The following is a 22,629-nucleotide window of genomic DNA, read 5'->3' as shown; positions in this document are numbered from 1 at the left end:
ATAAGTAGGAAAGAGACAGAGCCCTCTACTCCACGACTCCACCTATACAAACCTCTCCTTTGCCTGCCACTACGCTCTTATCAGTAGAAGAAGATGACGATGAAGGGGGAGAAATCATGGCCGTTGATCTTCATCATCTGCTTCTTTAATCTTTATCTACAGAGGGTCAGTGCCCAGGTTCCAATCCCGGCTAAGTATGATGGCTTTGTCTATAGAACAGAGGACTCACAATCTTCAATCATGATTGAAGCATTTTTTGATCCTCTGTGCCCAGACAGTAGAGATGCTTGGCCACCATTGAAACAAGCTCTCAAATACTACTCTAATCGCCTTTCTCTCATCGTTCACCCCTTTGCCTTACCGTGAATTCTCTCTCTCTCTCTCTCTCTCTCTCTCTCTCTCTCTCTCTCTCTCTCTCTCTCTCTCTCTCATCATTATATGTTTGTGTTAAGAATTAGTATAATTTCTCTGTTTTTAAGTTACCCATTTGAATTTGATTGCGTATTGATAATTTTTTTGTGTATTGGGTCGGGATAGTTCTTTGGGTTGAGATACCCATGTGAATTTCATTGCATGAATCTATTTGTTTGTGTCGGAAATTGAGATAATTCTTTGTGATTTCATGTTTATTAAGATACCCATTCTAGTTTCATTGTGTACAATACATGCATGTGTTTGTCTGTTCATTAGGATACCCATTTGAATTTCATTTCATGAACCGATTTGTTTGTGTTCAAATCTATTAAGGTAGCCGTTTTAGCTTCTTTTTCTAAGGCCCAAAATCATGATAGCTCTATTGATGTTTCTGTATTTATTAGGATACTCATTTGAATTTCATTGCAATAATCTATGTTTTCGCACCAGATAATTATTTGATGAGAATTTTACTGCAAGAGTTCTTCTCCTTTTTCTTTTTGGCCTAGAATTGTGATAATATTTGTGTTTCCATGTTTATTATGATGTCCATATCAATTTCATTGCATGAATCTATTTGTTTGTCTCCACTCTCGACCAAAATTTCACATTGGTATCTTAATGTCACCAAGTCTATTTGTCTGTTTGGGTACTCAAGATATTATGTTGTGTGCCTGTTTTTAATTGCTAGAGGAAATCGACGATACAGCCATCCTGACTGCAGTAATTTGTGAAACAAAACAAATGACTTTTGCTATATGATATGGCGATTTCTTAATTCTTTGTGTTTTCTGTTCATTAAGATACCATCTGAATGTGGGATTGAGCCTCTAGCTCAATTTGTAAAGACCGTGTTCTTTGACCTTGAGGTCGGAGGTTCGATTCTCAGCTTACCTACCAAAAAAAAAGATACCATCTGAATTTCACCGAGTCTATTTGTCTGTTCGGATACTCAGGAGATTACTTTGTGTATCTGTTTTTCATTCCTAGAGGGAATCTTTGAAACAGCCATCCAACTGCTCTTTTTTTTTTTTTTTTGAAACAAATCACATGTCTTTTACTATATGATATGGCCATTTCTTTCACAAAGAGTTGCAATCAACTTCCTGTTTTGCCTACGACTCACTGGCATCCCTCGAATTAGTGTACCATTTGGATTTCTGTGCATGTCACCATAATCGGGTCTGTTTATCATGTTCATTTGTCAACAAATGAATGACTTGTTTACTCTTTAATCGTTCCTCACATTATTTTCCAGGTGTTACTTTTTATGCTGTCTGGACTCTGGAATACCACTCAGCCCATTTAAATTTCACTGTTTGTTTTATAAAATCCTCTTCTTGTTTTTTCTAGCTTGAAAGTTGTTGAGCCGCAATTTTTAATTTGAGGAATTAATGTTGATTTAACTACATGAATAATATTTCTAATTTGGGTAATCGTTTCTGACTTTTGTCTTAAACTTAAAGAAGCTAAGTCATTTGGTATCTATCGATTTAGTGACCATTTGAATTTTGGTGTGGCAAATTCCGCTGACTGATTTTTGTTTTGTCAATTTGTCCTATTATGACACTCTTTTTAATTTCACCAAATACAGTTAAACAGGATCCCTCTTTTTTTCTCTTGAATTTTTCTTGTACAGTATGAATCTGAGGAAGTAAAATTGATTTAATTTTGTGATGAAGTTCTCCAATTTGGTAATCCTCTCTGGGTTCCATTGAAAGGCATGTCACTAAGCTGGTAAAAGATACCCTTCATATGCTGCTACAAAGCACATCCCTGGATCACCTTTCCTTCGTTTCAATTAGTCCTTTTGATTTGATAAATTAGGGTATTTTCATATATCTTTCCCGCGTTTTCCCGTATATATTTATCATTCTTTGTTTCAAAAGGTCATTGCTTGTTAACTTTCATTCTGCATTTTGGAGCTTCTATTTGATATTCACACAAACCAAATAGTCACTTGAAATTTGGGGTTGATTGTCTTATGCTGTGAGTTTGTTACACTGTAATATAACATATGTGTTCATTTTTTGGTTTGGTCATGCTTACCAATAAAACCTACTCCATGGCTTACATGAACTTTGAGGCATGATGAGATGCAAAAAATCTCAATAGGATTTGTTAATGGTTCTCTCCTCTGTTAATATTTAAAAAAGTTAGCAATTATCCTTGATACATCTTCTTTTCTTTAATCTTTGATAAGCATGAATTGTTGATCTCATCCATCTCTAGCATCTCTATGTTGGATTAGGAATTGTTTTTGTTGGATATATGTAATAAGCCTGAGGGCATAGTTGTAATTGTGCTTATCTCTCTTTTAATAAATATATTAGTGAGGGGGAGTTTCTTCCCTTACTCACTTTTTCTTCTCTAAACCTCTCTCTCAACATGGTATCAGAGCCCTAGGGGTTCTGATCCCTAGGGATCCCCTTTAGCCTCCATCTTCTCCATCCCAACACAAAAACGCTAACCCTAATCTCTCACCCTCACTTCTCTCCCTCATCTCTCTCCCTTCCTAAACCCTCACTTCTCTCCCTCTCTCTCCCTTCCTAAACCCTAATCTCTCTCCCCCCCCCCCCCCCACCAGCACCCTCAACCCCACGCCTCCTCCTCTCCTCCATTCCCCGCTACAGTAACCCGCTACAATACCTCCCCCAACCCTTTCCCTCTTCAAATCCTCCCCTCCAGCCCTCGACACTCCTACTTACTCAAAATTAAACATAAATAAATAGACCTAACCCTAGTTTTTCACTCCTCTTCTTCGTTTTCATTCTCATGTGCTGATTTCGGTCGGCTCTCTTCACTTTCTCTTCGCGGATTCTTCCCGCCTTCAGCATGTCGCCCTCTCGGTTCCTATCCGTGGCCCGTCGAGCCGGACTATGATTCATTCTATTTGATTGGTTGATTTGTCCATCGCCTTCTTTTTCCTCTTTATAGCGCCTCTAGTTGTTGGTATTTTAGTCTCTCGTCACTTCTTGTCCTTATGGATCCACCCGTCATTGTGGATCCCTCTCTTGGCATGACCACAGATGTCCGTGCTGCCCCACCACCTTCGGCTACTTCTTCCTCGTCTCATCCTACCTTGGCACCTGTGGAGGGTTCATACCCACAGTTGAACATTGCCAAGTTTGATGGAACCAACTACTTACCCTGGAAAGTTGCAATTGAGACATACCTCCTTGGACGAGGTAAGATCCTTGGCTCCGGCACTATTCTGTCATTATGAGAGGCATATTCACGAGCGCAGCAGTGCCTTGATGACTCATCTTCCAGCGTCCCTTCTGATAGTTCGGCTCTCGTATCTTCTGATGGTATTGGTGGCTTCAGGCCACCCAAAGGAGGTGGCTCATTTTCCCGGGCGAGTGGACGTGGCCGTGGAGGTGGCCGCGTTGGTGGTGGGCGTGGCCGTTCTTACTGTACTCCTTGCCATCGGGATGGCCACCAGATCGAGACATGCTACACGCTTCATCCTGAGCTTCGACCACCTCGATCAGATCATCTCACTGCTTCTGGCCCATCTGACAGCGTGACTCCTACACCTGGTTCTACTTCAGTTGATGAGCCCTTTACTTTCACGAGGGCAGATTATGAGGAGCTGCAACGGTTTAGACAGAGTGCTTCACAGCTCACTGTCGGGTTTGCCCAGCTAGGTAGCTCACCCACGACCTTACTCTCTAGCTCCGGGTCCTGGATTATTGACTCGGGAGCCTCCAATCACATGACTAGTAACTTTTCTCAGCTATCATCTTTTCGTTCTATTCCCACTGGCTCTCAGACCATTACCCTTGCTGAAGGGTCCACTTCCCCCATCACTGGTATTGGTACAATATGTCTCTCGCCTAATATTTCCTTATCATCTGTACTATGTGTCCCTAAATCTCCATTTAGTTTACTTTCTGTCAGTCAATTAACGAAAAATCTTCAGTGCTCCATCCCATTCTATCCATCATATTGTGTGTTTCAAGATCTTTCGACTAGGAAGACGATTAGATCGGGTCGTGAGGTGGATGGACTTTACCGCCTTGACTACAGTCGTTCCCCTACATCCTTGCATACCTCGGTTGATGCCTATCAGTGGCATTGCCGTCTTGGTCATCCATCTCTTCAGCGCCTTCAGCAGACGTCATTTGTTCCTTCTTTAGTCTCTACGTTCCAGTGCGAGTCGTGTGAACTCGGGAAGCACCACCGGGTGGCCTTTCCTTCACGAGTCCTTAGTCGAGTCGATAGTCCATTTCTCTTAGTTCATTGTGATGTATGGGTGCCCTCTAGGGTCGCATCACATAATGGATTTCGGTATTTCGTTGTTTTTATTGATGATTACTTGGGTATGACATGGCTATATTTGTTGAAAGACCGCTCTCAGGTCTTCACTGCTTTTCAGAATTTTCATGTTGAAATAAAGAATCAGTTTAATTGCAATATTAAATGTCTTCGCACTGATAATGCTCGCGAGTTTTTCTCTTCCACACATAGGTTTCAGGATTATCTTTCAGGTCATGGAATTATTCATCAGTCCTCTTGTGCCTACACGTCCTAGCAAAACGGTATCGCTGAAAGGATATTGAGGTACTTACTTGAAGTTACTTGCACAATCATGTTTCAAATGCGAGTCCCTAAGTATTTTTGGGGAGAGGCCGTGTTGACGTCATATTTTCTTGCAAATCGTCTTCCCTCTTCTGTCCTTCGTGGCTCTTCTCCCTTTCAGCTGCTATACCCTTAGCAGGATTCTTTCCCTCTCACCCCTCGAGTATTTGGGTGCGTCTGTTTCAACCACCTTCTTGGTCCTGGTCGGGACAAACTCGATCCTCGGTCGGAACGGTGTGTCTTTCTGGGTTATTCTAGAACTCAGAAAGGCTACCGTTGTTATAGTCCTCGACTACACCGATGGTTTGTCTCAGCTGATGTGACCTTTTTGAATCTGAAGCTTTCTTTGGTCTTTCATCTCCTGCTCTTACAAGTCCCTTGGAGAATGAGGTCCCATTATTTCTTCCTTTGCTTTCTGACTCGGTTCATGTACCCCAACAGCCTGTTCCGATCACAGATCCATTGCCCTCTTCATCAGTTCCAGTGACTCGACCACCAGTTACCAAAGAATATAGGCGACGCGTGCGGAAAGACGGACCTCCACCTCTTTCACAAGATCCATCGCCTTCATCTGTCGAGGTCCTTACCTTGCCTACTGAGGTATCTTCTCTACCCTCCTCTGTTATTGCTTCCGATTCTCCTATTGCATCTCGTACTAGATCTCATTCTACTGCACATCCCATATCTCATTTTGTTTCTTATGACCGTCTGACGTCTTCTTTCCAAGCCTTTGTTTCGCCTTGTCCTCTGTTGTGTTACCAAAGTCATTACAGGAGGCTCTTCAATATCCAGGCTGGCGAGCTGCTATGGATCTAGAAATGGGTGCACTCCGATCAAACCGAACATGGGATCTTGTTCCACTTCCTGCTGGGGCTCGACCAGTTGGTTGTCGTTGGGTATTCTCAATCAAGTATTTTCCTGATGGGACAGTTGAAAGGTTGAAGGCCCGTCTGGTTGCCAAGGGTCACACTCGGACATTTGGGGTTGACTATCATGAGACATTCCCGCAGTTGCGAAGGTTCCTTCAGTTTGCGTGATACTATCCATGGCAGTTAATTATGGTTGGCCTCTACATCAGCTAGACGTCAAGAATGCCTTTCTACATGGCGACTTCCAGGAGGAAGTTTATATGGAGCAGCCTCTAGGGTATGCTGCTCAGGGGAGATGTCCTCCTCTGTTTGTCGCCTTAAGAAATCACTGTGTGGCTTGAAACAATCTCCACGAGCATGGTTTGGTCGATTTAGTGAGGCCGTCATACGTTTTGGACTCAGATAGTGTGCAGTAGACCATTTAGTGTTCAGTCATCAATCTTCTGCAGAGTGCATCCTTTTGATTTTGTATGTTGATCACATCATCATTACAGGTAGCAAGTCAAGGGGAATTCAGAGATTGAAGAGTTTCTTACAGGCAGAGTTTGCTACAAAGGTTTTGGGTCGGCTTAGATACTTTCTTGGGATAGAGGTGGCATATTCCTCTCAAGGGATATCTCTATCACAGAGAAAGTATGTATTGGACTTACTGGAAGAAACAGGGAATCTTGGAGTAAAACCTGTATCTGCGCTTATGGATCCCAATGTGAAACTTATTCCAGAGGGAGGAGATCTGTTGGAAGATCCTGGCAAGTATAGGAGACTCGTTGGTAAGCTCATATATCTCACGGTTACTCGCCCAGATATCTCCTATGCAGTTGGAGTAGTTAGCCAGTTTATGAGTGCTCTTCGTACTTCTCACTGGACAGCAGTAGTTCAGATTCTCCGCTATTTGAAAGGGGCTCCGAGGAAATGACTACTATTCAAGAAAAATGGACATGTCAGGGTGGAAGGCTATTATAATGCAGATTGAGCAGGATCTTCAGCAGATAGGAGATCAACCACGGGCTACTGCACCTTTGTTGGTGGCAATCTAGTGTCATGGAAAAGTAAGAAACAAGAAGTTGTTTCGAAGTCTAGTGCCGATGCAGAATACTGAGCTATGTCCCATACGAGTGGGGAGCTTCTTTGGTTACGTTCCCTCATGATAGAGATTGGTTTTCCCTCTTCTTCTTCAGCTCAGCTTTATTGTGATAATAAAGCTGCGATTCACATAGCCACCAATCATGTCTTCCATGAGAGAACCAAGCATATAGAGGTTGATTGCCATTTTATTCGCCAGAGAATCCATAAGGGCGAGATACATGTTTCTTTTACTTGATCTGTGGACCAGTTAGCAGATATTTTCACAAAACCCTTGCCTAAGTCAAAGTTGAATGATATTTGTAGCAAGCTAGGAATGTATAATATCTACATTCCAGCTTAGTGTTGGATATATGTAATAAGCCTGAGGGCATAGTTGTAATTGTGCTTACCTCTCTTTTAATAAATATATTAGTGAGGGGGAGTTTCCTCCCTAAGTCACTTTTTCTTCTCTAAACCTCTCTCTCAACAGTTTTCATTGCCAAAAAATATATTAACAAAAAGAGCCAATTGTTTTCCTGAAGTGACATCTGATAAGAGTTTTATATCATTTGTTAATTTGAAATTTAAACGTTCCAATAAACTTCCGTAATGTACTTCTATTGTACTAAGTCTACTCTTTTTTGAAAAATGCAGTTACCATGACAATTCTTTTGTTGCTTGTCGTGCACTACATATTGCCAATAATGTGAACAACTCCACAACGTACCCCTTGTTGGAGCTATTCTTCAAGCATCAGGTTGGATAATTCTACATTTTCTAATAGGTCATTTTCAATAGTGGCAAACTAAGAAGAGCATTTCTAGCTTTTACTTCTCTCTCTCTCTCTCTCTCTCTCTCTCTCTCTCTCTCTCTCTCTCTCTCTATATATATATATATATATATATATATATATATATATATAAGTAAGATATTTAGGATATTTCTTCACATCTCAAAGAATTTGCTAACATGTATTAACTTCTCAAGTCATTGGATCAATACTGTTGCTCTTTTAGATGGTCTATGTTTCTCTTTTTACTCAAGTTCTTGTTACTTGTCTGTTTTTATGTGAAGATATTGCACACTTCGATAGATTTATGCAAAGAATATCTTGGAAGAACTGCTCAATATGTAATGCGTTGAAGATTCATGAATATGTGTCATTGGTTTAGAACTTTCTAATGGCAAAACTGGAAAACAATGTTCTTTTTTTTATTGCACAATCACAATGGCTATCGGTGCCTTTCACTGTCGTCTCAAAAAAAGAAAAAGAAAAAAAGAAAACTCATGGTATGTTATGTTCAACGAGTCTCAATTCTATGACTCACTGAATATATGTCGTGAAATTAAGGGGGATATATCTCATGATGTGTTGTCTTTGGATGCACAAACCTGCCTTTGCAGACACTGTTATCCCAAAACCATTCACTTTTAAGGCTACTCCCCCTGCTGTCAGCCACTCTGTAGCACTAGATGATAAGCATTATATTTGTAAGAAAACACAGGCAAGTTCAGAAAGCTTTTAACTATTCAGACTGTAGCATCTATAGAAGAGCCAGATACATTCAGTGAGGCAATAAATATATTAGGTGGATAGAAGCAATTGAAGAAGAAATCGGGGCATTTTATCGAAACGATACATATGCCAGCAGGCAAGTAGTTATTTATTGTGAAACAAAAGTCCGATGGAACCATAGACATGTACAGAGCAAGACTGTTGCTGAGGGATACAACCAAAGAGAGGAACTTGGCTATAATGAGACATTCAGCCAAGGGAAAAGCCTCCCGGAAAGATCTTTCTGATGATCCAATTCTGCAGTTGGCTTCAGTGATTAGGGCAGTGAAAATTAAAAACCGTTTCTTTAATAGAAACAAAAAGAATAAAGGAAGGTAGAGAGTCCCGGTTAATAACTCCTATCAAATCAGTGGGGATCATAGTTATCAATTCCGTTCCGTTCCGGCCGGAACGCACCGGAATTCCGGTTCCGGTCCGGATTCCGGAACGGAATGCCTATATTTTCCGTTCCGGTCCGGATTCCGGTCCGTTCCGGTCATTCCGGCCGGAATTCCGGCGGAATGGGCGAAACCCCTTATTCCGGCCGGAATGGGGTTGGAAAGTTGGAAAAAATTAAAAAAATTCAAAACAAATCCAAAAAATTACAGAAATGCCCGTATGGCTGTTGGGGAGTGTATTTTACATATTTACCCTCGTTTTATGACCGTGGGGATGCTGTTTGGAGGGCTATTTTTGTCTTTTTGCAAAAAATTCGAAAAAGATTAAAAAAATTTCCAAAAATTCCCCTCGTCGGAGTGGAACAAAAATTCCAAAAAAATTCACCATACCCACTGAATTTTTTTCATATTTTTAACTTTTTTTTTTTAAATTCCCCTCGCGGGAGCGGAACGGAAAGTTTCGAACGAAACGCCGAACGAAACGGCCGAAACACCGAAACGTTCCGTTCCAGTAGCCAAAACGGAACGGCGACCGGAACGGAATTTATAACTATGGTGGGGATCGTGTCATCGCTTCAAGGAAAAGAAATTTGAACCGAGTAGAGCGGGTCGGTCAGTTTGGGCGAGGGTTTCGAACTGATTCTCATTTATTAGCCATTAAAGGGGGTCTCTCCCTCTTTAAAAGGAGGCTTTTGGGCTGTCATAGAAAGGAAGAATCCAAGAGAAATCTCTTGGCATCCAAGTTCAGACTCTTATTGAAGGATTTTGACAAATCCCCTTCTCCTCTAATGTCGAATGCCTCTGGTCACTCTCTCGGAAAGAGGAAGGTCGTATCCTTTGAAGTTGATGATCTCCAGCTCGTAAAAGAATTGGAATACGATGAAAAAATGGCGTATGAGGAGTGTCCCACCCCAAGAGAGATATTAATGGGGATTTGGAAAAGGCAGTGGAAGCAATTTAAGAAGGATGCCTTGGCAAACAAAGAAGAGCTTAAGAAAGTCTCTGGGTCGGCTAATCCGAAAGATGTCTTTGTTCGAATTTACAAACTCTCTTTTTTCAACGAAGCTTTGGAGGAGAAGAGAAGGGCTCGCCGGTTTTAATGGGAAAAAGAGAAGGCAGATGAAATAGAGAGACTAGAAAAACTAATAGCAATTTCTTTAGAGGATTCCCGAGATTCAATGGACACTTTAGACAAGGAGGTGAGTATGGAGATCTGAAATTGGATGGGTATGGAGGTTGACGATAAAGGAAAGACAAAATGGCTGAGGAAAGCGAGGGCGGGGGGGAGAAATTGATGTTTTCCCATCTGAGGCATTGGACGAGATGCTGGTTATAGGTGATGTATTTGGGATAGGCTTCGATGATGATTTAGAAGTTACGAAGAAACTGTTCTTATCTATGGCGATCAGAGATTTGATGGGGCGAAGAGAGGCTTGTGCGGAACAGGAGGATGGAAAGAGTGTTGAAAAATTGGGGGCCGAGGGTAGCATACCCTAAGGAAGGACCATCTGGCACCGGATGAGAGTTGGTAAGTTTCCCTAGCTATTCAGAAGTCAGAAGTGTTTAGGAAAAAAAAATGAAAAAAAGAGAAAGAGAAAAAAAGAAGAAGAAAGAAGAAAGAAAAACGAAAATAGTTATCATTTAGAGGAGGAGAATAGAGTCAAGGAAAAAGAAAATGGAGTTCACTATCTTAACGACTTCAGGAAATGTGTTAATTGGCGGGAAGTTGACTCCCCTAGGCTTGAGAGGCCTTAGTGTCTTTCGTTTTGGGTTGATTCCTTCCTTAGTCTATTGCCTGAAGACGGTAGTGATTTTTCTGAAATTAGTTTGGAGAACATTAGTTGTTTAACTTGGAAAATCTTCTTGATGATCATCCGAGATACTTTTTGCTATTAAAATAGCAAAGTGAAATACTTGTTTATATCCAGAAGTACACAATCTCCAATAGTCATGGCTTGAGAGACTCTGTCTTTCGCTTAGACCTATTTCTCTGGATACTCTTGCCTTGCTATATTTTTCTTGGAGGATTATGATTGCTCTAGAGTTTCAGAGTTTCAGAGTGTCAGCTTGATTTTTGTTATGAGAACAGATTTATACACAGTTTTTTGAAGGGCACAGGTGAAGGTGTACAAAGAATCTTCTGGAATTTGTAAAGAAAGCTTGCTGATGGAAGAAGAGAGGAGGAGGTGTTAGGGTATTGTATTTTGACTTACTCTGCTGTATTTTCGAATTGGTCTCGGGTATGCCCGTGCCAACACTTTTCAATATTTTGTAACGCAGGATGGGACTCCTGGTCCTGAATGCTATCTTAATATTAATGAAATATCTAAACTTTCAAAAATAAATAAAAATAATGAGACATTCAGTCCAGCAATCAACAGCAGTGAGACTTGTTATTGCTCAAGCCAATACCATTGGATGGACCTTAGCAAGATGGACTTGAAAAATACTTTTATTCATGAATTGTTGAAAGAAGAGGTATATATGGAGCAACATGAAGCTTTGCGGCTGCAGATAGAGATCAAATAGTTTATAGACTCAAGCAGGCGATTTATGGAGTGAAATAGAATCCTAGGGCTGATTCAATGAGCTTCATCAGGCATTGAAGTATAGCAGATATAGGAGAAGTGAGTCTGATAACGCTTGCTTCATTGAGCATTCTCATTCTGACGTAGTTTTAGTGTTAGTCCATGTAGGCAACATTGTCAAAGAATCGAGTGATAGATCTAACATCCAGAATCTCAAAAATAACATGAAAGATAACCTTGACATGAAAAACCTAGGTGAGCTGGGATACTTTCTTAGAGTAAAGGTAGAAAGATCCAAGGAAGTGATGTGCCCCTCTCAAAAGAAGTATGTTGTGGACCTCCTCTACTCAACTCAACTCAACTAAGCCTTTGTCCCAAACTAGTTGGGGTCGGATAATGAATCCTTTAGAAAATTTTCATGAAGAAGGTGAAAGCATCTATACCCGGCTCAAATTGACTAAGTCTAATCCTGACACTAGTTGGGTTCGTCTACATGGATCATTTTCTTCCTTTCTCTCCTATCCAAGATCATGTTCTCTGTTATGTTCCTAGCCATCAAGTCTTATCTCACTGTTTTTACTCAAGTTGTTTCCGGTCTGCCCCTAGCTCTTTTTACTCCATCAACTTAGCACGAGTCACTTCTTCTCATTGGAGCATCCAAAGGCCTACGTTGGATGTGCCCAAACCATCCTAAGCGGTGTTCTCTCATCTTCTCCTCAATTGGTGCCACCCCCACCTTTTTACGGATGTGTTCATTTTTAATTCTATCTAACACACCAACAGTATACAACAGGAAAATCAATGGAAAAGGAGCACAGAAAGTCCATGATCCTCATACCTATAGAAGTATGGCAGAACCAGTCTAGTATTTGACTCTCTAGATTTGACATAAACTATGCAATGAATCAGGTTTGTCAATTTTTTCATGATCCTAGAGAGGATCATTTCTAATCTGCCAAGAGGATTCAAAGGTGCACCTGAGGTGCCTTAGATTATGGACTATGTACATGACACAATAGGGTAAGATAGTTAGGGTATGTGGTTATTTGAATGTATGCTAGGCAGGTGATCTAGTGCATGAAAGATCAGTGTCGGGAAGTTGCAATTTTCCCAACGACTGTCTCATCTCTTGGGGCAGCCAAAAGAAAAGGACTATAGCCAAGTGCAGAGGCAGAATGCAGGTCCATGATGTCCACTACAATCTAGCATATGTGGTTGAGACACCTACAAGAGTTATGTTTGAGATTATGAGTACATGTTCTTCAATGCAATAATTAGAGTGCCATCAAACTATCTCATGTCCTAGAATTTAAGGGTGTGTTTGGATTACATGAATCAGGATTCAGTGTTGAAATCCAATTCCAATCCTATTCCAATTCCCCTGGTAAAGGAAATATCAATTCCGATTCTACTATTTGGGTAACCATTAGGATCAGGAATCGGTAAATAGGGAGATATTTTCCCCTTAAGTTTAGAAAGAGATTTTCTCCCAGAAATTAGTCATGTAGAGAGAGAGAGAGATTTTAGGGAGGGAGAGAGGCAAATATGGAAAGATTTTAGCTAGAGGGAAGAGAGAGAGAGAGAGAGAGACGATGGAAATTTAAAATACCACCTCTTTGGGTGCTATCAAAATCCGCCTGATATTCCTTCAAATATTTGTATTTTTTTTAACGGTAATATTCTGCCCTAAATTTCCTTTTACGCCAGCAATGCCAGTCCAAATTCTGGAATTTGTGGATAGAGAATCAGATGCCAATTTTTATTCCCTATTCCGGTAATCCAAATGCGCCCTAAGATAGACAACCATTTCATTCGTGGAAGGTTAGAAGATGGAAAGATTTACCCCTGATCGTTACTAGTAAAGAACAAGTAGTAGATGAGTTCTTTTTTTATTGGTAGGTAAATCTTGCCATTCTCGAAGGCTCTCCTAGCAGATCATCATCATTATCTGGTTGACAAACTGAACATGTTCTGTAGAGCACATCAGCATAAGGGGTAGTGTTGCAAATAGTCGAATTGAATAAGTAATGGTAATTTTTGTTATTTAATCACAAGTTGTATAAAAGCCATTGTAACACATTTCTTGTAATGACTGAAAGCATATAATTGCCTCCTCTTGCTCTTCTCTTTATTCTACATGTTGTATATCTTCATCTTATAGTATTTTTTACACTATATACATACAATTATTTGTACAATTCACAATGTGATTCAGTTATCTTAGCAGCTGTAAATTTTTTTTTTTTTTGGTTGAACTATTGAACATGTGTTATTTTCTTTTATTACCATTTTATTTAGCCTAGACATGGGGATATCCGCATCACCTATGGCCCACCTTGCATTTTTCCCCCATCTCCCACTTACTCTTTTAAACCCACATATTATGACTTAACCTTGGCCTACCATCGTACAAACCTTGGAAAAAACCCTCATTTTCTATATAAAAGACCTAAAGAGGAAGCCCTAGAGAATTCATGGATATCTTGGAAAAGATGTAAGAAGACGCCCCCCTGTCTCTTCCCTTCTTTCTCTTCTCTCCTCACCTCGATTACAATTCCATCTCTCTCCTCCCTTCTTACATCCTTTATTCATTTTGTTTCTCCCTTCTTACATCTTACATTCATTTTTTCCACCATTGTTTCAATTTTCACCATTTTCTGGTTGGATTTATACACCGTCTTTTCCCTTTTTTTTACCCTTCTTGGTTGGCTTAATAAAACGTTCCCTCTATTTTACCTTTTCATCCCTTCCCGGTTGGGTTTATAAACAGTTCCCCCTCTCACCCTTCCCGGTTCGATTTATGAATTGTTCCTCTTTCTTTCTCTTATCTTTTCTTCCCCTCAACCTTCATTCCTCTTTTCTTGATCTTTCCTGGATCTCGATCTTCCTTTCTTTTGAAGATCTTGATCTCTCAGGTTTTGATCTTTCTTGATCTTTGATCCTTCTTTCCTTCATCACTCCTTGTCTCGGATGAGAACACCCCCTCCTTGTCATATCTATACCTATCTCCTTCTTCTCTTGGAGGATACCTACAGCTAAACGACCAAGGTTGAGGGCCTACACACTGTGGTTTTAAATTTCGACCGAAACCGAAACTACCTGAAACTGAAATTTCTTCCGGAGTCCCAAATTTCTGCCGAAATTTCGGTAATTTTGGCTGAAATTTACTTGTTCCAAAATTTCGGTCAAAATTTGAAATTTGTTTTTTTTTACCGAATTTTGGCTGAAATTTCTGTATTTCTGCCGAAATTTCCGAAACCGAAATTTTAAACCTTGCTATACACTACCTGGGTATAGCTTTTTCCTACAATCTTATTTTCATTGCAGCCTTCCAGTATTTCTCCATTGAACCTACATTCATTCTCCCTTAATCCTCTCCCCTACACATAACGCTACCCTTATTCCATTACTCCTAGATTTCATTGGGGCATAGTTAGGGAGTTTATTTTATCGATCTGTTTTGTTTTTAGACATAATTAGGCATTTGATTATTATTGACTAGTACGCTAATTTTCCTGGATTTATAATCTATTGTATGAAACATTCTTGGCTGATTTGATTTCTATTAATGGAGGAATTTGAAAGCTTTGAATCTTTTTGAAAACCTAACTGTCTTTTGATTACTGCTTGTTGTTTATTCTGTTATGAGAATGTATGATGCAATTTCTCATAAAATCAACCTCTGAGCCCACAGTTTGCATCAATTTGGTATCGACGTAAGATTCACATCCAACTAGAAAACCGGAAAGTATCTGGCAGTTTGTTTTAGTGTTGGCTGATACATTAATCCCTGATTTCATGTTCAAAAAAAAAATAAGAAGAGAAAATGTGTGGTATTTTTTAGAGGTGCTACATAAATGAGCTACGACTCCAATGTTTGAAGATCCGCGAGAAGATACGTTTCTAGTTCAAATCTCAGACAACTAAAAGTTAATTCGATCCGTACATGAGATTTTGCTCTTGTAAGACTTGAGGGGGCACTTGTTAATTTAATTTAATTTTTCATAAACAGAGGGGGCACACAACTTTATTTGTATGAGTATGGGATAGGCTCATTTGTTATTGGATTAAAAAGTTTGAAATGTGGAGAAATTTACCCACTTAATTAGACTATGGGTGGAAATTTTGCCTCAAATCTAATTAGGGAAGGAGCTGAAATTAGGCCATTTTCATTTAGAATTGGGTTTGTTTAGATACCTTTGATTCGATCTGGAAGACCTCCTCACGAATGGATTTGATGGTCACTCGAATGGTCATTGGGTTCTTCGATTGACAGCATTTGATACTTCATAGCCTTTTACTTTAGATGTGTTTGATTCCATCTAGAAGACCTCATGATGCAGATATTAAGATTTATTTACATGTTATTTAGTTTTTAGGATTTTATTTCCATGTTATTTAGTTTCTAGAATTTTATTTTCCATGTTATTTAGAATTATTGAATTTAATTATTTTTCATAGAATTTTATTTCCATCCCATTGCCAAGATATATAGGCCTCATTGTATTAGGAATCATAACTTTGGATGATTAATAAAAATTGATTGGCTTCTCCCTTCTACAGGTTTCTTCTCCTCCCTCTAATTTTCTCTCTTCTTCTCTCCCAAATTTCTTCTTCTATTCTCTTCTTTCCCTATTCGTCTTCTCTTCTATTCTTCTTCTTCTCTTCTCCTCTTCTTCCCCTATTCTTCTTCTATTCTTCTCCCTCTTCTCTTCTTCTTCTCTTTTCTCCCCTTTCTTCTATTTCTCTTCCCTTTCTTCTACTTCGCTTCCCGGTCCTATATCACCTCATCATGGATGGATTTGATGGTCACTCAAATGGTCTTTGGATTCTTCTATTGACATCCGGGATCATTTGACAGCCTTTTGATAATAGACCTCCTTGAAGGGATTTTGATGGCCTCTCAAATTGCCTTTTTTCACTGGGAAGGTTCCTTGGAGTAATTTAGTAGTCTCTACCACGGAAGAAAATATTGGTATCTTATCGGCTTGCTGCATATTCATATTGGTCTAGGCCCATACGATATTTAGGGGCCGATCATCATCTATATTTTCTGATTTCTGCTGACAATGGATGGTACATATCACCAATATGACCGATACATATTGGTTCGCCCTTTAGTTGATATGGTTACTGATATCAGTATTTTTAGCCATTTGCAATTTGGCTTTATGTCTTCAATGTATTGTGAGACGGGTTTTAGAAGAAGGGACCTTGGTATTAGGAGATCGGCCAATGGTATGACGGATAAGTTGGCAAAAAGCGGAGTTCACCTGGAGTCCCTTGAGATGTTTGATTTTCTTCCTCCTTGACTGTAAGGGACCTTTGATTGGGACAGATGAAGTGGGTTGGATAGATGAAAACAATATTTGACACTTGATTTCATCTATTACTTCTTTAAATTTTAAGAATTTTAACTATTTTTATTTCTTTTATTTCTATTTCATCTCTTTTATAGGTAATATTAATTCTACAGTTTTGTTTGTCGGAATTTTCATGTTAGGTGAATAAAGGTGGAAGTTTCTATAATACTTGAAATGAATGTATGGAAGAGTTTCTTTTGATATATTCATCTTTTTACTGTGCGTACATGCTTAGATTTGGATTGGATTTTCAAATGAGTTACATCATAAGTGTCTTGTAACAACAATTATGCTCTCTTTGTTTGGACTTTCAGTAATTGTAAAATAGATCATATTGTTATTGATTTTTCTTTTCAAAGCTCTTTCTGTAGTTCAAATTTCAAACCCACTGTTTCTGGCTGATAATCCTTTTGACATGCCTGATTCATCATCCATGGCTGGGAATTTAAGGCCTCTCTAAATGACTCTAAAAATTATTTGCATATAATCTCACATGCAAATTCTTTTCAAATTAAATACGATTATTTGCAAATAATGGTTATAATATTATTAGAAATAATATACTTAATGTCATCCAAAGGGGTCTTAATTCCTCATTTCCAAATATGATTAAATTAAAATAATATTATTTCCAAATAAGGGCCAATTTTGGTGGCATCCAAAGAGGCCCTTAGTTTTTTATATTGTAAAATATTTTCTTGATTTCAGTATTTGAATGTTAGCTAATAGTCTAAATGGATTTTTCTCTAGTTCCATTTCCAAATCCCATACTAATTTGGTTTATATGGATATAAACAGGAGAAGTATTACAATCAACCGACCCTTAACATGTCCAGAGCTTCCATTGTTGACCATATGATAAAGCTAATGGTAAAAGTAGTTGGAAACTCCTCATTATCTGCAATTGTAGCCGGATTTAAAAACAGGGAAACTGATTTGACAACAAGGATTTCCTTCAAGGTGAGAGCTTGAATTTTCTTTACTTAAACATTTCCATGTGCATACTTCTAATCTTGGGTTCTGTCTTGTAGTATGGATGTTCAAGGGCGGTGACGGGGACGCCTTATTTCTTTGTTAATGGATTTCCGTTGCTCGACTCTGGCTCGCCACTCGACTACAAGAAATGGAGAAGCATTATCGATCCGCTGTTGGGTCAACACAGTGCAGAGCCTCTGCACTTTTTCTTATGAATAAAGCAGCCTCTTTTAGAATAACAAAGGTTAGTTTCTGAAACATGGAAACAGATATATAAGTGACTTTTGTGTTTCAGATTTAACTTTTCAACATAAGTAAATGAAATTACTAAGTTTAAGTTACTAGTTCTGGGGCCATGAATTGAATATCAGTAACCTTTTTCGTGCTGAGTTAACTAGCAGGGTGGCATCATTGCAGTGTGGTTCCTCTACGCCTAGGACACCAAAATATCAAACTAAAGAAAGGCATGAGAGAAGCATATTGGCTAGTGATTGTGAGACCCCAATTCTTGACTGAAAGGGACACCAAAGGCGTCTGCCCTTGCATCCCTTTGATCGATAGAGAGGGCGGGCAGAGCTTTTGGTTTTTTCATGTTGTCAAACAGTTGAACAATGAAAATAGATGGCGAGTGCCTCATCCAATTGATCGGGGCATGTAGGAACAACGTTCAAATCTTTCTATCTATGAGGATGCCTCAGCTGCATACATCACTTATCCTCGCCCTATAGTGCTTTTTAAAAAAATACACATTGACACCATATAGTCCTATTACCATTGCATGATGTTTTTGTTTATTTTCTTCTAACATGATGTTTTTGTTTATTTTCTTCTAATAGCTCATCATTTTGATCTTACTCCTTAGATATTGAGGGACTATATGTCCTAAACCAGTATAAAAAAAATAAAAATAAAAATTAGGATTTTCAGAGAAGTTAATAGTATGTTGGATCATATACCCCATAACTTCAAAGGATTAAATCTTCAAAAAAATCCTATCAATATTTGAGATTAGTTGGTTCTAATTATTGTGTGTTATGGTCCAAAGTAGGGGCCTACCTGCGTATGGGACTAGTTAAGACCCAGCCTGGTATGGGACATGCTTAGGCCTTACCAGCTTTTAATACACTATCAATAGTCAATTAGATGTTTTTACTGCTTTTATTTTCAATTAAAGAATGTATTGTCCACCGAAATGCATTCCCTAGCAAATCCCTAATAATTTAGCAATAATTTTTCGTTAAATTGCCGATGGGGGACACCAAAAAACTGGAATTACCGATGGGGAACACAATTTTGAAAAATTGTTAAAGAGGGTTGATAACTCTTTTGAGAGTTTCATAAACCCTATGTAGAGGGTTGAGAGACTTGATAACCCCCATTTCGTCCCTCTCTAACAATTTTTCAAAATTGTGCCCCCCTCCCCCCGTTGGCAATTCCAGTTTTTTTGTGTCCCCCATCGGTAATTTAACCTTAGATCAATAATAATGATCATTTTTGGGTCTCGGATAGGTATATTTATGCATTTGTAATCGTGACCATTGATCTTGTGGGCCATCATATCCATACTGGATGGACCTCCCATTCAAGGCTTAATGGATGAACGGTCTAGGATCATCTGATCAAGGTGCGCCAATGGAAATGAGCCGGACTTGTAGTCCCCGGCCAGATCATTGTAATACAATCAGGCGCGCTCGCTATGACACAGTGAGGCCCACCTTCGGTTGATCTGAATCGCATATTTGGACACCCTATTGCCCCAAATAATGTGTTTTTTTTTTTATGTTGAAGATAATTTTTTTTATTAAGAAAAAAATTAAAAAGACAAAAATAGGATCAACCCAAAAAGAATAAATGTGCCGGGTTTATAAAAATGAAAATAATAATCCTTCCCACTTTGGAGGAAATTATTTATAGGAATTAAGGTAGAAAAAACATGAATTCAACCCCATAGGTAGGCTACTGATAAACCCCAAAAGAAAAAATTGTCTTAATTATAAATAGATTTTCATGACATTTTCTTGTAGGAATGAGCACAAAAGAAACAAGAATTCAACCCAATCAGTAAAACTCATCCGATCTCTCCTCTCACCCAACCAAATGCTTCCCACAAATTCAACGTGTCACCACCATATGTTACTCTCTCTCTCTCTCTCTCTCTCTCTCTCTCAATGTTAGTTAGTAGATCACCACAAGTATTAGGAATAAATAGAGAGATTACTTGTGAGATTTTAATTTCATTTACTGAAGAGAACAGAGGAGATGAGAGGAGAGGAGAGGATAGAGAATGCACCATTTTGCAGTGCAAAGCAATCTCGTCGGTTCAGGTTCGGAAATGGTGAAGCTCAGGTTTGGAGGGGACGAGCTCCCGGTCTGTCCCAAACCTCGCAGGCTCGGACCTGCCCGGCCTGAGTTTCTTATCACAGGTCCCTCTCTCTCTCTCAAGTTCGGTAGCTTTTATTTCATTTTTATTAGTTTAGAAATTGGTTTACGCCTGTGGGTTTTTAATTTGGTGTGTGACATGAACCTTAGTTTCAAAACTCCAGTATGCCATAGTTAACTTGCCTAATTTGACTCCCTTACCCGGCCACATTCTTGTCCAAGTCTACATTTCGCCTTAGAAAGTCAATAAAAACTCCTTTGACTCACCCATAAAAAATTTAAAAAAATCACTTGACTCTCCCGAGTTATGGCTGCGTTAGTACTCAGCCGTGTCATCCTTAGCAAACGATTGTGTCATGCCCACATTGACTCGAACCATCATTTTTATATTGATCATGGTGGTGATGTAGTCATCGCAGACCCTTAGCCAAGCGGTTGGGCTTGAGTTGATTGTCTTAATCTACATCAAGACAAGGAGTTCTAGTTTGTTTGGAATTTAGTAGTTAGCATTTTGTTTTGGTTTTATCTAGATAAATATAAAAACAAAAGAGTTAGACGTGTGGCTGTTATTGTTGGGTTTAAGTCCAGCCCAATAAGGGCTTATTTGGAATTTGTTTTAACTAGAGGAACAATATGGTCTTTCTATACCTAAAGCATATCTCTAAGTGCAGCCCTAATTTTTGGCAACACCAGAACAACAAAAATAGAAGAAAAAAGAAGTGAAATTCGCAGGAAATAGGGTTTCTACGCAGCAGTGATCAAACTGACGATCGGAGGTCGATCCGTGGTCCGATTGAGTGGATTTTTGGACAGTATGTTCGTGACATCTTGATCTACATTCTGAACGGTTGGATTGTGATTTGGAGTTCTCTAAATCAGGCTTCTGAGTCGTTTACGGACAACAGATTTTGGGTGAGATCTTCACCATTTTCCTTCTTGTTTGGAGTTGATATTGTTGCTCTATCTTCACTCATATTTGTGGATTCCATTGTTGTTGGATTGGGGGATTTTTATCCCATTAATGATGTTGAGAATTGGGTTTTATACCTAAAGTATTATAGTGGAGATTTGGGTGGACTCCAATAAAGGTCTCGTGGTTTTTATCCTTCACGTTGAAGGAGTTTTCAACGTAAAATTTCTCTTGTGTTGATTGTGGTTGTTTGTTGATACTTTATTTGTGGGTCGCATATTTTCATTGTCTGTGTTCAATCGTTTCCTCATAGGTTCAATGAAAGAGGGAAAGGGTTTTTTCCCAATATAGTGGTATCAGACCATTCGAGTTGTTTGCACACAAGGTGTTTGTGATATTGCTTGAGAAAAGCAAGGTTCTTATTGACTTTGATTGAACGATGGAAGCGAATTTGAATAGAATGATTAGCTTGAACGGAAGGAATTATCATCTTTGGAGGGGTAAAATGGAAGACCTTCTATATGTGAAGCGTTGGCATCTACCGATGTTCGGTGATACAAAATCTGACAACATGACCGATGCCGATTGGACTCTTAAGCATAAAGTTGTGTGCGGGTTCATTCGACAATATGTGACTGATAATGTTTTGAATCACATCAGTAAAGAATCACATGCCAGGACTCTATGGAGCAAGCTTGAGTTGTTATGAAAGACCGGCAACAACAAGATGTACTTGATAAAGCAATTTATGGGGTTGAAATATAGAGATGGACAATCTATATCCAATCACTTGAATGAGTTTCAAGGAGTGATAGACCAACTTTCAGCCATGAATATTAGATTTGAAGATGAGGTACAAGGGCTTTGGAACAGTGGAAACTCGATAATGAAGGATTTGAAGATGGAACAAAGCTGGTTCTCAGAGATGTCAGACATGTACCGGACTCGTTGGAGACATTTCGTATGTCGTTGAGTAATTCTGCTCCTGATGAAACTGTCACCATGGACTTTGTTAAGAGTGGCATTCTAAATGAGGAAATGAGAAGAAAAACTCAAGGTTCTTCGTCCCACTCTGAAGCTTTGGTTGTCGAAAGCAGGGGGAGAAGTCAAAGTAGAGGTCCAAAAGGTAAACACAGGAGCCGAAGTAAGTCACGTTCATGGAAAAATGATGTAGAGTGCAATGAGTGTGGCAAGAAGGGTCATATTAGGAAAAATTGCTTCCAGCTGAAAAGAGAGAAGAAAAATAGTAGTGACAACAATGAGAAGAAGGATCATAATGATAATGATCGGGTCGCTACCGCCACTGAGGAACTTGTCATTGTATGTTATGATGATAATGTTAATTTTGCATGCAATGAGACGAGTTTGGGTCATTGATAGTGGAGCTTCGCTTCATATCACATCAAAGAAGGAGTTCTTTACTTCCTATACGCTAGGGAACTTTGGCACGTTGAAGATGGGCAATGATGGCTTGGCCAAAGTTTTAGGTGTGGGAGATGTGTGTTTAGAGGCAAATAATGGAACAAAGCTGGTTCTCAGAGATGTCAGACATGTACCAGATATTCGTTTGAATTTGATTTCAACGGGAA

General features: G+C 39.2%; 1 protein-coding gene across 1 annotated transcript; it reads left to right on the top strand.

Moving 5' to 3' along the window:
• On the top strand, positions 1 to 18,095 carry LOC143886544 (uncharacterized). Its single transcript, XM_077390560.1, has 4 exons — positions 1 to 362; positions 7,587 to 7,689; positions 17,575 to 17,736; positions 17,808 to 18,095. Exons 1-4 carry the CDS (start codon positions 94 to 96, stop codon positions 17,964 to 17,966), a joined length of 693 nt encoding a protein of 230 aa, XP_077246675.1. The 5' UTR covers positions 1 to 93; the 3' UTR covers positions 17,967 to 18,095.
• The last annotated feature ends 4,534 nt before the right edge of the window (positions 18,096 to 22,629 follow it).

The sequence above is a fragment of the Tasmannia lanceolata genome, unplaced genomic scaffold, assembly GCF_043159265.1.
Source record: "Tasmannia lanceolata isolate RefF3 unplaced genomic scaffold, GAP_Taslan_0.1 ptg000011l, whole genome shotgun sequence".
NCBI classification, from domain to species: Eukaryota; Viridiplantae; Streptophyta; class Magnoliopsida; order Canellales; family Winteraceae; genus Tasmannia; species Tasmannia lanceolata.
This window is presented reverse-complemented; position numbering and strand designations above follow the sequence as displayed.